Source organism: Rhinatrema bivittatum, chromosome 10 (genome assembly GCF_901001135.1).
Source record: "Rhinatrema bivittatum chromosome 10, aRhiBiv1.1, whole genome shotgun sequence".
Lineage (NCBI taxonomy): Eukaryota > Metazoa > Chordata > Amphibia > Gymnophiona > Rhinatrematidae > Rhinatrema > Rhinatrema bivittatum.
In genome coordinates, this window is record NC_042624.1 from 119,839,207 (window position 1) to 119,853,227 (window position 14,021).

The 14,021-nt window shown below is 49.0% G+C and overlaps 2 protein-coding genes across 5 annotated transcripts in view; one reads left to right on the forward strand and one right to left on the reverse strand.

Moving 5' to 3' along the window:
• Positions 1–2,378: 2,378 nt before the first annotated feature.
• On the reverse strand, positions 2,379–7,797 carry LOC115099885 (von Willebrand factor C domain-containing protein 2-like). Its single transcript, XM_029617821.1, has 3 exons — positions 7,321–7,797; positions 2,979–3,108; positions 2,379–2,785 (listed from the first exon to the last, which is right to left on the reverse strand). Exons 1-3 carry the CDS (start codon positions 7,648–7,650, stop codon positions 2,598–2,600), a joined length of 648 nt encoding a protein of 215 aa, XP_029473681.1. The 5' UTR covers positions 7,651–7,797; the 3' UTR covers positions 2,379–2,597.
• Positions 7,798–7,860: 63 nt separating this feature from the next.
• Positions 7,861–14,021, forward strand: part of CCDC24 (coiled-coil domain containing 24) — a 65,958-nt gene continuing 59,797 nt past the window's right edge. For all 4 annotated transcript variants that reach the window (XM_029617817.1, XM_029617819.1, XM_029617818.1 and 1 more), the window contains exons 1-2: positions 7,861–8,186; positions 10,756–10,939. In XM_029617817.1, the coding sequence (XP_029473677.1) occupies positions 10,778–10,939 (162 nt within the window). In that variant the 5' untranslated portion in view covers positions 7,861–8,186; positions 10,756–10,777. The remainder of the gene's footprint in view (positions 8,187–10,755; positions 10,940–14,021) is intronic.

Below are 14,021 nucleotides of genomic sequence, written 5' to 3' on the forward strand. Positions count from 1 at the left end.
ACACGTGGGAGAGAAAGCATGGGGTGGAGAGTGTGTGATTGCATGTGGAGGAGACAATGTGTGTGTGTGTGTGATTACACGTGGGAGAGAAAGCATGGGGTGAGAGTGTGGTGATTGCATGTGGAGGAGACAATGTGTGTGGTGTGTGATTACCACGTGGAGAGAAAGCATGGGGGTGGAGAGTGTGTTATTGCATGTGGAGGAGACAATGTGTGTGTGTGATTACACGTGGGAGAGAAAGCATGGGGGGTGGAGAGTGTGGTGATTGCATGGTGGAGGAGACAATGTGTTGTGTGTGATTACACGTGGGAGAGAAAGCAGGGGTGGAGAGTGGTGTGATGCATGTGGAGGGAGACAATGTTGTGTGTGTGTGATTACACGTGGGAGAGAAGCATGGGGTGGAGAGTGTCTGATTGCATGGTGGAGGAGACAATGTGTGTGTGGGTGATTACACGTGGGGAGAGAAGCATGGGGTGGAGAGTGTGTGATTGCATGTGGAGGAGACATGTGTGTGTGTGAGAGAGGTGGAAAGTTTGTGTGCCTTCTCCCCCACCCAATTTACAACAAACTCAGGTTGACCGGAAATCAAAAGTTTCCAGGTATGGAGAGCATTTTTTTAATTCTTAGTAGTTTTAAATATTGGATGTTATTCACTGTGTCTACTGTTCTGAAATATTTTATTGGTGTTTGGAAAACGTTAAAAAAATTTGTGTATGAGTTTTTAATTATTGGATGTTTTATTGTCAGCTGCTTTAAAATATATTCTTTTAACTGGCATGGTTTTACTATTATGATGTTTTATACTTCTTAATGTTGTTGTTTGATGTTTTACGAGGCATGTTGTTGTTTCTGTTTTTCCATTGTTGCATTGCATTCAGAGTTTGGCTTGCTGAAGGTTTTAGTTTAGTTTTTGTCTGCATGTTTCCATTTATACTTGTTTATGGTCACTTTATTCTATAATTGGTAGATCCCTCTCACAGGTAGTGCCTGTGCACCATTCTGCACAGCACCTCCTGCTGGGGGAGGCTGGGGCTGCAGGAGCATTGGAACACCACACAGGCAATGATCTGCTGCTGTTCCAGTGAAGGTGAAGTGCCAGAATGACCTCTTGTGCCATAGAAGTTATTGGCAGACGAGACCACCCTGGCCCACCTTTCCTATCGTCCCTGCCTGCTCCATCATTTCAGGGCCCCCCTCCAACACGCGCCATCGCCATCACAGCCCGCACCTCTGCCAGGAAGGCCTGAATTCGGCTGGGCGCCTCCCGTTTCTGATGGTAAGCGGCTGCCTCCTTGTACTGAAGGAACCACTGCTTCCCATTCACCTGCTGCCCTTGCCGTGGGGGTGTCGGAGCAGCAGCGAGGCGCGGGCTCTTCCAGTACTCGGATGAGAAAAGTTATGCATGTAACCAAAGGGCCAGTACTGCTAGCACTCAAGCACTGCCCCGCTGTACTCACAGCCGTGTGTCAGAGACCCTGGGCATGCAGAGCTGCAAAAGGAGGACCCCATGCCAACACTGTTCCTTTATTTATAAGGTGAGCTACAATTACTTGTGTTTCACACTGATTTATAAGGGTATAAGTCTGAACAAAACAGGTCTCTTGAAATTAGCATAAGCCTAACTCTGTCTGAAGCACTTACTCGGGCGCACAGCTTTTATCTTGCAACACCGTTCCATGTAGGCCACGGCATTACAGAAATGCAGGATGGGGATAACACGCAGAAGACAGAAAATCCTTGTTTTCTTGTCCTACAAGAAGGTAACTGCAATACTACCCTCATCCTTCCTAAATCTCCTTAAAAACTGTGCCAGTGGCTGATTGCCTAGCGCTCGCTAATGCAAACACCACAGCCGTTCTGCTCCCACTGCCTCACGGCGGTGCTGTACCCGACCCCATCTCATTCCTGAACGAGGTAAGGGAGATCACAGCTGAGTACAGGCCATCAAGGAGGGCAAAATGCAGGAGAGATTAGGAGCCTGGGTCCAGAACCCCTGGAGCGTGGGACTCGGTTGCTTTGTATGTGTTAGCCAAGCACAGACGAGCGGCTGCATTTCCCCATCAGAAGTACGCGGGCGAGATGGCCCTGCTAGTACCCGCAGCACGTCCTGGAAGGGGGGTGAGACAGGTGTTCTACCACTGCAGCAGGATGGGAGCTGGTCTGCGTTAACATCATTAGAAAGCGTGACGATGAATGACCGATCCTCGTGCCCGTACTGGAGCTGCTCTGTTTCAACAGCGGTGTTCAGGGCCCCTCGCGTCTGCTCGATTTCCGTTCCTGCCAAAATAGCAGCCCGAGCCTGATCTACTTCTCCTGTTTATCACCTCTAAAGCACTGTCCAGAGAGTCCCTGGGAAGCACTGTCCAGAGAGACCAGGGAAGGGTCACTCAAAGCTTTTTTCTTTTTTAATAAAAAAAAATGTAACAAAAAGCAAACAGGATCAACAAACAGAACAAGGAAACTGAGCGTGTAGTTGAATTTTGGTTCTGAGCTGAAGAGTGCAGGTCCTGTAGCTCCTGGTGTGGGGGCTGGGCTGGCTGAGACATTTTCTCAGCAGTGCGACAGGTCCTGGCGAGGCCGTGACCCCCCCTCCCCTCCTAGGACTTGTGCACGCCTGCTTCAGGTTTACAGTTCTGCGGGGTCTCACACTTGGCCACACGATTGCCTTCCCAGTAGCCAACGTCCTGTCCGTCGTGGCACTGGCACTTGGTGCAGGAGTCCACCCAGACGTGGTCGCCTGCGGGGATGATCCGGCTCTGGGTGGAGTCTGCGTAACAGTTAGGACCTGGGGAAAAGGAGGGGGAAGGAGATAGAATGAAAGAGAGAGAGGGAGGGGAAAAGAAAAAGAGGAGGGCAGGGAGAGAACAAGAAGAAAAGTTATTCCAAGGAATAAAAAAAAAGAAAAAAAAAAAGAAAGAAAAGCTGTTTGGACTGCGCGCTGCTGGGTCTTCTCCCGGGCACGGTGCTCGGGGACTCACCCTGGATGCACTTGGGGCAGCATTCTCCCGTCTCGTACACGGCGTTCACGCACGGAGGGGGCGCGCAGTCCGCCACCAGGCAGCGGGCGATGCCGTCCGGCTCACACGTGCACTGCTCACACTCGGAGGGCTGGGGAGAGACGAGACAGGAAAGCATGGAGAGACGGACTGAAAGGATGAGGGGTCTGGCACAGAGCTGGGGGGGCTCTCTCGTTCCCGGGCAGGGGAAACTCACCAACGCTGCTCTTGCCCTCTGTGACTACACCCCAACTGAGACCCTGCCCCGCACAGCCCCACTCTCTTTCACAAACCTCTCCTGGCCCCTCCGCTGGTCTCCCACGCCTGCTCCCGTTACACTCCAAGGAGCCGAGAGAGCCGCCGTACTCCAAAACCAAGAGCAGAGATGCTTTGCTGCTCGGATTGGCATTTTATAGTGACCCAAATACCCACCCTCCCGAGAGGATTCAAGGAATATTCCAAATCCCCATAATAAACCTCAGCATAACCAATGAGTAGAGGTGAAATGACATCCCAGCACATCCAAACACCCAGTGACCAGGAGCCGAGCATGTAAGCGTGTGACCCAGCACTGCCCCTGCTCGCTTCCTGCTGCAGTGCGCCCGCCTCCTCAGTGTTATCAGTGCAGCGTGCGCCCTGCATAAATGAGCCTCTCCTCGGCGTTATCCGTGCTGTGTGCACTCCTCTAATCTGCACCTTGACCATGCTGGTCCTATGGTAGTGCTCCCCTTGCTGCATCCTTCTCTGCCAAGGTCCCCCTTTAAATCATTTTCTATCAAACCATAAGAGAACTATATAAGAACATCAGCTATTGTCAACAACCTATAAGAGAACTACACAAGAACTAGACAAGTTCAATTCTAAAAACTCTTTGAACCCCTATTCAATACCCCATAGAACAACACAAAGAACTCCATAGATCATCACAAAGAATTCCCCAAAGAATTCTTCAACTTTAACTCCTTGGCAGCCCAGAAGTACAAAATGCAATTCCCAACCTCCTGACAGTCTTAAAAGCTATAATCAACCCCACACAGAAGTTATCTGCCTCTGCCTATATTAGGCTATGTATATTGTATTTCTTTGTTTAACCCCATATATTCATTTCCAAGTTATTCTTCCTGTTCTCTGTAAGACATTTGCTTGTCACTGTTATTGTTCAAAATGTAAACCGAATTGATCAATAATTCTGTTATTGGAAAGTCGGTATAGAAAAAACTTTAAATAAATAAATAAATAAATAAATCCTTACTTATAAACTGTTCCCGTGTGTACGTTAGACGCGGTGATCTGTGTGCAAGGCTTTAATCCCACGGGATGATATCCACTGCACAGGGTGGGTTCAAGGACCCTCTGGGTAAAATGTGTCAAAAGCATAAAGGCTTCATTCTAGGCTCTGGAGATATTTTTTTTACCTCGGCAGTGCATGTACTGAGAAATATTTGGGTTTAGCCAAATACCAGCTGCTTGCTGTGCAGCAAGGAGCTAAGGAGAAAAGGAAGGGCTGGCTAATGGATACACGAGCTCGGAACAAGCTACGGCGTAAGCGGGCCGGAACCAGCAGGCCACGACCCATCAGTGACCCAACTACAACGCTGCAAGCAGCTGTAGCTACAGTGCAACTCCCGGAGGCTCAAACAACATCCGTGCATTGCACACCTTGCTGGTAACGCAGTATTTGCTGTTTAACTATGTTTATTTGTACTTTAGTCTACTTCTTATGATGTATAATTATTTCTCACGCTCTACAACACAATCAGATATAAGATGTTAGTGCTGTACAGATCTGCTTTCTGCCATCCTCCTGTGATTTTGTATTGTTTTGCTGCCTTCCTTGCATTGGGAGGAACTGAACCCAGTTGGGCACTAACAAGTAACTCCTGGTCTTTTGCTGAAAGGCAGTAAGCACCAGAGGGCACTGTTACTGCACAGACGTTAGGTCGGAAACCTGTCCGCCTCTCACAGCTCCTCAGGATGCCGCCGCCTCTATACAGGCGGGGGGAATTAACTTTGTATTACGGGCCCGATGCAATAAGGTGCGCTCAGCAAAGGTCTTACCAGCGGTTGTGGGCATATTTCACGTCCCATGCAGCAAGGAGCTTCTGTGGGCCTCACGTGGCAATCCAGTGCTAATGAAGGCAGAGGTGCGCTGGCTTAACCCAGGTTTTGTTAATGCGCAGAGGCAGCCAATGTTAAGTCCATGGGGCTGAACCAAGCACTCTGGATTGAGGCTGAAAGCGTGGTTTCCGTACATAAATCGCCTTCTTCCCCGCACACTGCGTTTTCCAGTCAGCGCGCTGCATCACGAGTTCACGTGTGCGTTAAGAAACCGCGGGTGCAATTTTAAAGACCTGGCCCCTGCCACTTTAAAAGCTGGCACTGTTGCAGCGTTTTGTCCGCTCACAAGTATTCTGCTTTTTCTCACATTTTTCATGGCATCATGGAGATTGGATGGGCTGCCACAGCCCTGGAAGCTGGCTGGAGACGGAAAGGGGGCAATGGGAAGGTTATTTGATCTTTTGAAAGCTGCTTTAGCATCGGATCTGGGATGTGCTGCTCCATTTGTAGGACAGCCACACCCACAGATCTGGACCAAATCAGCAAGACAGCAGGTCACAGCTGGAAGCGTTTATCCCCAGCCCCCTCCCCCACTGCCGGGCAGGATTCCCAGCAAAAACAGGAAATGCCGTTCAGTCTGGGGCGCAGAGCACCCCCATCCCGTCCAAGAGGAAAGGTGCAGAACCTCGACATCCAGCTCAAACCCGGCCTTGCACACCTACACTTCATTCCCCTGCTTTCATCTGGCTCTCCTCAGGGAGCCCTCATGCATAGCCTCTCCTTTTTAGCAAGTTTGTATTCACTTTGCCTGTCTGCATATACATCTCCTGAACCCCCATAACTTCCAGCTTCAGTCCCCACAGACTTAACCCCTAGCACCAGAAACTTTACTCCTCTTCCGAGCAGGCATTAAATGTCCAGCTTTAGGGTAAGCCTACACACCGCTCTGCATTAGGGACTAGCAGCTAATGCCTTGAGTAACATGGGATTTGGCAGGAGAAGCACTAATCTGTGCGCACAGATTCTGTAGGCTATTGGGCAAACAGGCGCTAGCCGCTGCGCATGGCTTAACGTGATTGGACAGGCGTTTTAGACGCGCGTCCGTGACCCCTGATCCAATATGGGGATTACCGCTCCCAAAACACCACGTAGCTAACGGTGCTCATCACATGGAAATTCATGTAGATGAGGCTATTGGCTAATCCCCGCGATCTAATAAATTTTTCGTTCAGCCAATGTGCCCTTACAACGCGGCAAATTTTACGCCAGCCCAGGATGGCGTTAAGGTATGCCACACTCAAAGGTGGATTGAAAAAAAAAATCCTGCTTTCTGAGATTCCTCCTAATATTAACTTAGCGATACGAAGTAGGGGGAACCAAATAAAGCAGCATTTATTTAAAAAAAAAGTAAAAACACTAAATTCTAGACGTCTAATAAACACAGAAGATACACGGTCCAGGCCATGTATCTTATGCCTGTCTCGATTGAGCGTCCGTTTTCCCATTCCCGCTGACAGTCACCTCTCCTGTGCGCCCGATACCGAGGCGGTCTAGGGACGCACATTTACCTCCAGCGCAGCCGCTTAATTAAATATTGCATCGCGCATCCAGGAAAGGTGGGTGGGCGCACAACACTGAGCGCACATTGCATCGGCCTGATAGTCCGGTCAGGGCCACCGTGATCAAGAACAGAGCATGGTGAACAGCAACCGAGTCTCAAGAGCCAGGATTCCCACATCTTGCAAGCCCAGGGGCCCCTGGCTCTTTCTGGTCCACAGAGGAAGGGGGGGGGGGGGGCGGGGTCATGGCCCTGAGAAGGCACAAGTGCGCGGCCGGCTGCCCATGTGGCAACAGGAGGACCTCGGGAGCAGCCTCAGAGACAGGATGGGGAAACTAGGCTAGTGCTGGAGTCGGGCTGAGCAGGGGGGGGGAGGGAATGGGAAAGAGCAGGGGAGAAAGGGGTGTTTCATTTTTGTGAGGTCAGCACAAAAGCTGGAAACCACAAGAATGCTCTCCCATAGACAGGATGGATCTAACCCAAAACTGCAAAACAAAAGTTATGAAAACATTTTCTGGGGAGGAAGGGAAGCAGTCATACCAATCGCTGTGCAGTTCCTTTCCTACTTGCTCCTGCGCATCTGGGGAGCCTCCTTCAGAAGCAGAGGTTAATGCCAAGCCTGATCGCCTGCACAGCCTGGCCACTAGGTGGCCCCCTAAGAGAAGTGCCGGGGCAGCCCGCCATGGCGCTCGGAACCCCGCGCCTCACCTGGAAGGCCTCGCCCAGCTCGTAGACGCGGCCCCGGTGCTCGCAGCCGATCTTCTCGCAGCGGGGGCAGCAGTCGGACGGGTAGTGGCTGACGTGCATGCAGGCGGCGGGCAGCGCCGCGCACTCGGTGCGGGCACAGGCCGGGCCCTCCGCCGTGCACTCGCACTGCGTGCAGGGGTCCGAGTCCAGGAAGTACCACTCGCCCGCGTAGTACAGGCTGCCGTTCGCCTCGCACGTGCCCGGCTGGCCGGCCAGCGCCGAGCCCCGGGAGCCCCGCGGCGCCAGGAGCAGCAGCAGCCAGAGCGAGAGGACGAGGCGGCGCGCCCGCATGCTGGCCCGAGGGATGGGCTGCGCGCTTAGGCTCGGCTCTGGCTTCCCTGCTCTGCGCCGCTTGGCTTCCTCCCGGGCGGGGGTGGCTGGGGTCTCCGATTACGCTGAAGGACCCTCCCTCCTCCGTATCCGGGGCAGGGCCGGGCTGGGGGCGCACGTGTTTGCTATTCCTGGTCGGGGGGGGGGGGTCAGTCCCGCGACTCCTCCTGACTGCGGGGAAGGCAGCCGTGGGCTCAGAGCGAGACATCGCCGCTTTAAAAGGCGGGGCCGGGCGGCCGCTTTAAAAGGGGCGGGGCGCCGTTGCCTGGAGACGGGCGTGTTTACCTTGGATGCGGAAGTGCGCCGCCAGGTCCCCGCCATCGGCACGGAGACAGCGCCGTATAACGGGGCCGGGCCCGGCCCGCTCCGCCCCGGCCGCTCACACTGTACCGGGGCGAGGAGCCCACGCTCTCCGTCCTCCCTCTCCCTGTGTAATAAAGGGGGCGCGCGCGAGGAGGGGGAGGCCGGGGCTCCACGGATCCTTCTCCTCGCCTTGGGTAAGCCACTTGATCTCCCATGGCCCTGGGCATCCGCGTGAAGTGTAAGCTCCTTGGGGCAGGGACCTACGATTGTACAGCAGGGCTGCAACAATGATTATTACTGGCTTAGTCTTGCACTGGCCCTGCAGGAAGGGCGATGGCCCATGACAATGCAGGCTGCACATGGAGGTTCCAGTGCCCCTGCGCATAATTTTACCTGCATGGGCAGAGAATTTTCAAACACGTTGTTTTTTTTAGTGGGATAAGTTCCTGTTCATCAATATAAAATGGTTCGAAATTTAAATAAACTACACACACACACACACACACAAAAAATAACACAGAAAGCATTTTTGTGCACATAAATCCTATTTTAAGCACAGAAAACCTGTTTGGTTTTTGTGCATAAATCATGTTTGATTGCATGCTAAGCATTTTCTTTATGACATTTTCTATTTATTTATTTTTATTTATTTAACAGTTTTTTTATACCGACATTAAAATACACATCATATCGGTTTACATTATAACAGAAGGTGGAAAATACAGTGAACAGGGGAGGGGGGTGGACAACAAGCAAACAAGAATTAGAGGGGCTCTAACAGAGAGCCCGAAGCATAGCGTAACGAGAAGGGGGGGATAGGGGGTTGGAATGAAACTATTTACAAAAACTGCAGGGTGGGTGTAACTTGTATCAGAGTTAATCTGGAAAGGCCTGTTGGAAGAGCCAGGTTTTTAGCATTTTTCTGAATTTAGTAGGGCATGACTCCAGATGGAGGTGAGAGGGTAGTGCGTTCCATTGGGTTGGACCGGCAATTGAGAGAGCACGGTCCCTGGTTGAAGTGAGTCGGGCCCTCTTGAGGGGTGGGACTTGCAGTGTACATTTGTGGTTTGCTCTGGTGGGGTGGGCAGATTGCATGAGACGGATCGGTTCACTGAGCCAAGAGGAGTTATCTTTGTAGATAGCTTTGTGTATGTTATGTATGTTGTACATAGAAGGAAGGAAAAAGTATTTTCTATGATTTCTTTTACATCTGCTGGTGCATGGAATGTCCACCTTATTTTAGTATTATTTGAAAGAGTAACTAACTGTTCTTTATTTACCAATTCCATCCCCATGCCTGGAGTTGCTCTTGTTAAGCCAATCGTCCAGGTAGGGGGAAGATGTGGACCCCTTGCCTACTGAAGTAAGCACCCACCACCGCCAGGCATTTTGTGAAGATGTGGGGTGCCAACGCCCGGCCAAAAGGCAGCACCCGATACTGATAGTGCTCCCCTTCTACCATGAATCAAATGTACCCAAACTAGTTTGGGTACATTTGTTAACTCCCATTGTATTAGCATATCATTCGCTTACTTCATTAGGGGTTAAAAACAGTTTTAAGGCTTAGCTTATTATGTCAGCCCCTTAGTATAAAACACCCTGGGGTTTTCAGCAAATCAGATTGCTCTGATTGGTTGCTACGTTCCCTGCAGAAGTTGAACTGCTGCATCGCAGGCCAAGTTTTGATAAAGCACTTAACACTCACTTTATTATAAAGTGGCACTGGAGAGTGTCTCTTATTATACAAAGAGTGTTGCTCACTTGCCTTTGTCCCACCATTTTTATGCAATGAGACAACCCCAGCAGCACACATTTAAAGGCAACTCCGGTCCTTGAGTGCCCAAGGCAGTCAGGTTTGCAGGATCTCCACCCGGAATGTGCATGAGATGCATCTGCATGCACTTTCTCCACGGCACACAGACGCAGCTCATACACATTCAGTGTGGAGATCCTGAAAACCTGTCCAGCTTGGGGCACTCAAGGACTGGAGTTGCCTACCCCTGAAAGCAGGTGGCAAAAACCGTAGAAAAGCAGTTTTGCCTGGAAGCTGGGAATTCCAGTTTAAAAAAGGAGACCATTTGCTGATTAAACATTGGAATGCTTTGGTATGAGCAGGAAGAACAGCATGTTCAGTAGTTACTCCTCACCTCAGCCACCGGTACCTCTGTTAACAACTTGGAGATAGTACCATATGGTCCCGGTGTGGCTTTCTCATTCCCTATTCAGTACAAGCATTTCTTTAGGAATATTGTGTGGAAATGTCTGTCTACCTCACTGTTACCCACTCAGGGTTGGCCACAGGCCATGATCTGGAGATCAGTGTAATTAAGCAGTGCACTGCAATTATAGAGATGAGGTCTAATTAAACAGCCACCAACATACTTGCTGTGAAAATGTACGGTCATGGTCGAGAGCTTAAATCTTAAATGTTCTGCGCTTCAGTTAAGCGCAGAGTAGCTTGTCTGCAGTGTAATTACAGGTTAATTAAGTGCAGTTTTACTTTTGAGTAATTCAAAATTAAACATTATAATTATAGTGTATATATCATGCAATTAAGCATTGCACAATGTTTCTATATGATAATTATTCAACAAAACACTAATTATCTGCATGCAAATATGATTTAATTTTCAAGTGATTCTGTATTAATTGGCATCTGCAAGTTCATTACAGTGTAATTGTCATATAATTAAGTGCTGAGCCTTGCATCTGCAGTGTGGAAAGGTGAGACTGTGAACCTTTTGTTCATTGCCCCATTGGCAGGTTCTCTACTGCTTGTCTCTCCATGTCTCTCAATGACAAGGACAGTGACTGTGGGGAAGCCTTGGAGCCGCCCTTGTCCCTCTGGAAAATGGTGGAGGAGCATGTGCCAGCCAGCGAGAGGCCTGAGATCAAGAAGATTCTGGGAGAGGCTGCCATTGACCTGAGCCTGGAGCTGCATGCAGAGGTAAAGTGCAGAAGCAAACCCCACAAGGCCCATCTATAGTCTGTGTCCATTTTCCCTGACCTCTGACTTTACTTTCACCAGTTCTCCATGCGTCTTGACTTTGGAGATTGTTCTGGCCTCTCTGTGAAGCCCTATGTTCTGAGGCTACGCCTCCTGTGTGTCTCTTGTTCTAGGACTTCCTTTCCTTTCTGCCTTTACCACTTCTCTTCCCTAAGGTCCCCGTATGGATGGCCCTGAGTCTCACCTTACAGAGTTCATCTTTACCTAAAGATTTGTTGGCCCAACAATACCTCTTCTTAGTTTTTTTTCCCATCGTCCCTCTTGTCTACCAGAATTTTTACCCAATAAAGCTCTCCCTCTTTCTGGAGTCCAGGACCCCTGTCTTTGTGTGACTTGATTTGCCATTTGTATACTGCCCAGGAGGGAAGGGCTTTGTTCATGCTCCAGGCTGTGGAGGCCACTGCCTGTTCTGGTTTTCAGCTGCACTTCTTTCTGTCCATTGGGGCTGCACAGGTGCACTGCTTTTTGGCATGTGAGGCCACAGTGGCAGGGTTTTAATGCATGCAGTTTCATTGACAACACAAGCACTTTGCAAACAGCACAGGTTATTTGCAAAGTTTGCATATTATGGATAAACTGACGTGCATGAACAGGCCGATGCAGGTAGCTGAGCCTGAAAACACTGTGCGCTTGATTTCAGTGCGTGGTTTTAAGCCTCAGCTTAAAATATTTTTTAACTCACAGTATTGTACACAGTATTCAAGGTGCGGTCTCACCATGGAGCGATACAGAGGCATTATGACATTTTCCGTTTTATTAACCATTCCCTTCCTAATAATTCCTAACATTCTGTTTGCTTTTTTGACTGCTGCAGCACACTGAGCTGATGATTTCAGTCTATTGTCCACTATGACGCCTAGATCTCTTTCCTAGGTGGTAGCTCCTAATATGGAACCTAACATCGTGTAACTACAGCAAGGGTTATTTTTCCCTATATGCAACACCTTGCACTTATCCACATTAAATTTCATCTGCCATTTGGATGCCCAATCTTCCAGTCTTGCAAGGTCCTCCTGTAATGTATCACAGTCTGCTTGTGATTTAACTACTCTGAATAATTTTGTATCATCCGCAAATTTGATAACCTCACTCGTCATATTCCTTTCCAGATCATTTATAAATATATTGAAAAATAAGGGTCCCAATACAGATCCCTGAGGCACTCCACTGTTTACCCTTTTCCACTGAGAAAATTGCCATTTAATCCTACTCTCTGTTTCCTGTCTTTTAACCAGTTTGTAATCCACGAAAGGCCATCGCCTTGTATCCCATGACTTTTTAGTTTTCTTAGAAGCCTCTCATGAGGGACTTTGTCAAACGCCTTCTGAAAATCCAAATACACTACATCTACCGGTTCACCTTTATCCACATGTTTATTAACCCCTTCAAAAAAATGAAGCAGATTTGTTAGGCAAGACTTCCCTTAGGTCCTTGGTGAGGCCTCACCTGGAGTACTGTGTTCAGTTCTGGAGACCGTATCTACAAAAAGACAAAGACAAGATGGAAGCAGTACAGAGAAGGGCGACCAGGAAGGTGGAGGATCTTCATAGGATGACGTATGAGGAGAGATTGAAGAATCTAAATATGTACACCCTGGAGGAGAGGAGGAGCAGAGGTGATATGATACAGACTTTCAGATACTTGAAAGGTTTTAATGATCCAAAAACAACGACAAACCTCTTCCGTAGGAAAATAATCAGCAGAACCAGGGGTCACGATTTGAGGCTCCAGGGAGGAAGATTCAGAACCAATGTTAGGAAGTATTTCTTCACGGAGAGGGTGGTGGATGCCTGGAATGCCCTTCCAGAGGAAGTGGTGAAGACCAGAACTGTGAAAGACTTCAAAGGGGCGTGGGATAAACACTGCGGATCCATAAAGTCAAGAGGCCACCAATGAAGAGTGGGTGACTCGCCAGAATGATGGCTATTGACACAATACCCTTATTAAATAAACATACACATGCTTACTGTGACTCCTACATCGCTCTAAGCTTCAACAGCAAGAGGTAATGGAAAAAAGGATTTGCACTCATAAAGAGGGGAGTAGCTGGCTTGTTACGGCGGTTACTACCCCAAACCAAATATGCCTGATACTTCACTTTCAATGCATATACAGCATAGCTCTCTGCTTCAATGACAGGGGAGAAGAATAACTGATACTTCACACATCCAGCAGAGCTCTCTGCTACAACGGCAAAGGAGAAGAAAAAGGGTTCGCACTCAAAACGCGGGGAGTAGCTGGCTTGTTACGGCGGTTACTACCCCAAACCAAATGTGCCTGATACTTCACTTTCAATGCATATACAGCATAGCTCTCTGCTTCAATGACAGGGGAGAAGAATAACTGATACTTCACACATCCAGCAGAGCTCTCTGCTACAACGGCAAAGGAGAAGAAAAAGGGTTTGCACTCAAAACGCGGGGAGTAGCTGGCTTGTTACGGCAGTTACTACCCCAAACCAAATGTGCCTGATACTTCACTTTCCATGCATATCCAGCATGGTTCTCTGCTGCATCGGCATGGGAGAAAGACTGATACATCACGCATTTCCAGCATAGCTCTCTGCTTCAACGGCAGGGGAAAAAAAAAACAAAAAAACAAAACAAAAACTGATGCTTCACGCATATCCTGCATAGCTTCAACGACAGGGGTGAAGAAAAAAAAGGATTCGCAATCACAAAGCGAGGAGTAGCTGGCTTGTTACGGCGGTTACTACCCCAACCAAATGTGCCTGATACTTCACTTTCAATGCATATCCAGCATGGCTCTCTGCTTCTACAGCAGGGGAGAAGAAAAAAAAAACCAACAAGAGCTGTACAACATAGTCTAGGTAAAACAAATAAGCATGGGTGTAGCTTGCTTATCGCGGCGGTTACTGCCCCTACTACCCCTAACTAATCAAGCTAGATATTTCACTTGCATGCAGCTCCATCACTGCTCTCTACATTAATGGTGGGGGTGGAAGGGGAATAGAACAAGGAGCTAAGAGTAACAGATAAGAATGAGAGAAAAAATGTGTGAG

Excerpts from the sequence above, each read along its gene's own strand:
- LOC115099885 (XM_029617821.1), bottom strand. The coding sequence starts at position 7,650 with ATGCGGGCGCGCCGCCTCGTCCTCTCGCTCTGGCTGCTGCTGCTCCTG. Across the intron at positions 3,109-7,320 it reads AGCTGGGCGAGGCCTTCCAG|CCCTCCGAGTGTGAGCAGTG; the intron begins GTGAGGCGCGGG and ends GTCTCTCCCCAG. Across the intron at positions 2,786-2,978 it reads CTGCCCCAAGTGCATCCAGG|GTCCTAACTGTTACGCAGAC; the intron begins GTGAGTCCCCGA and ends CCTTTTCCCCAG.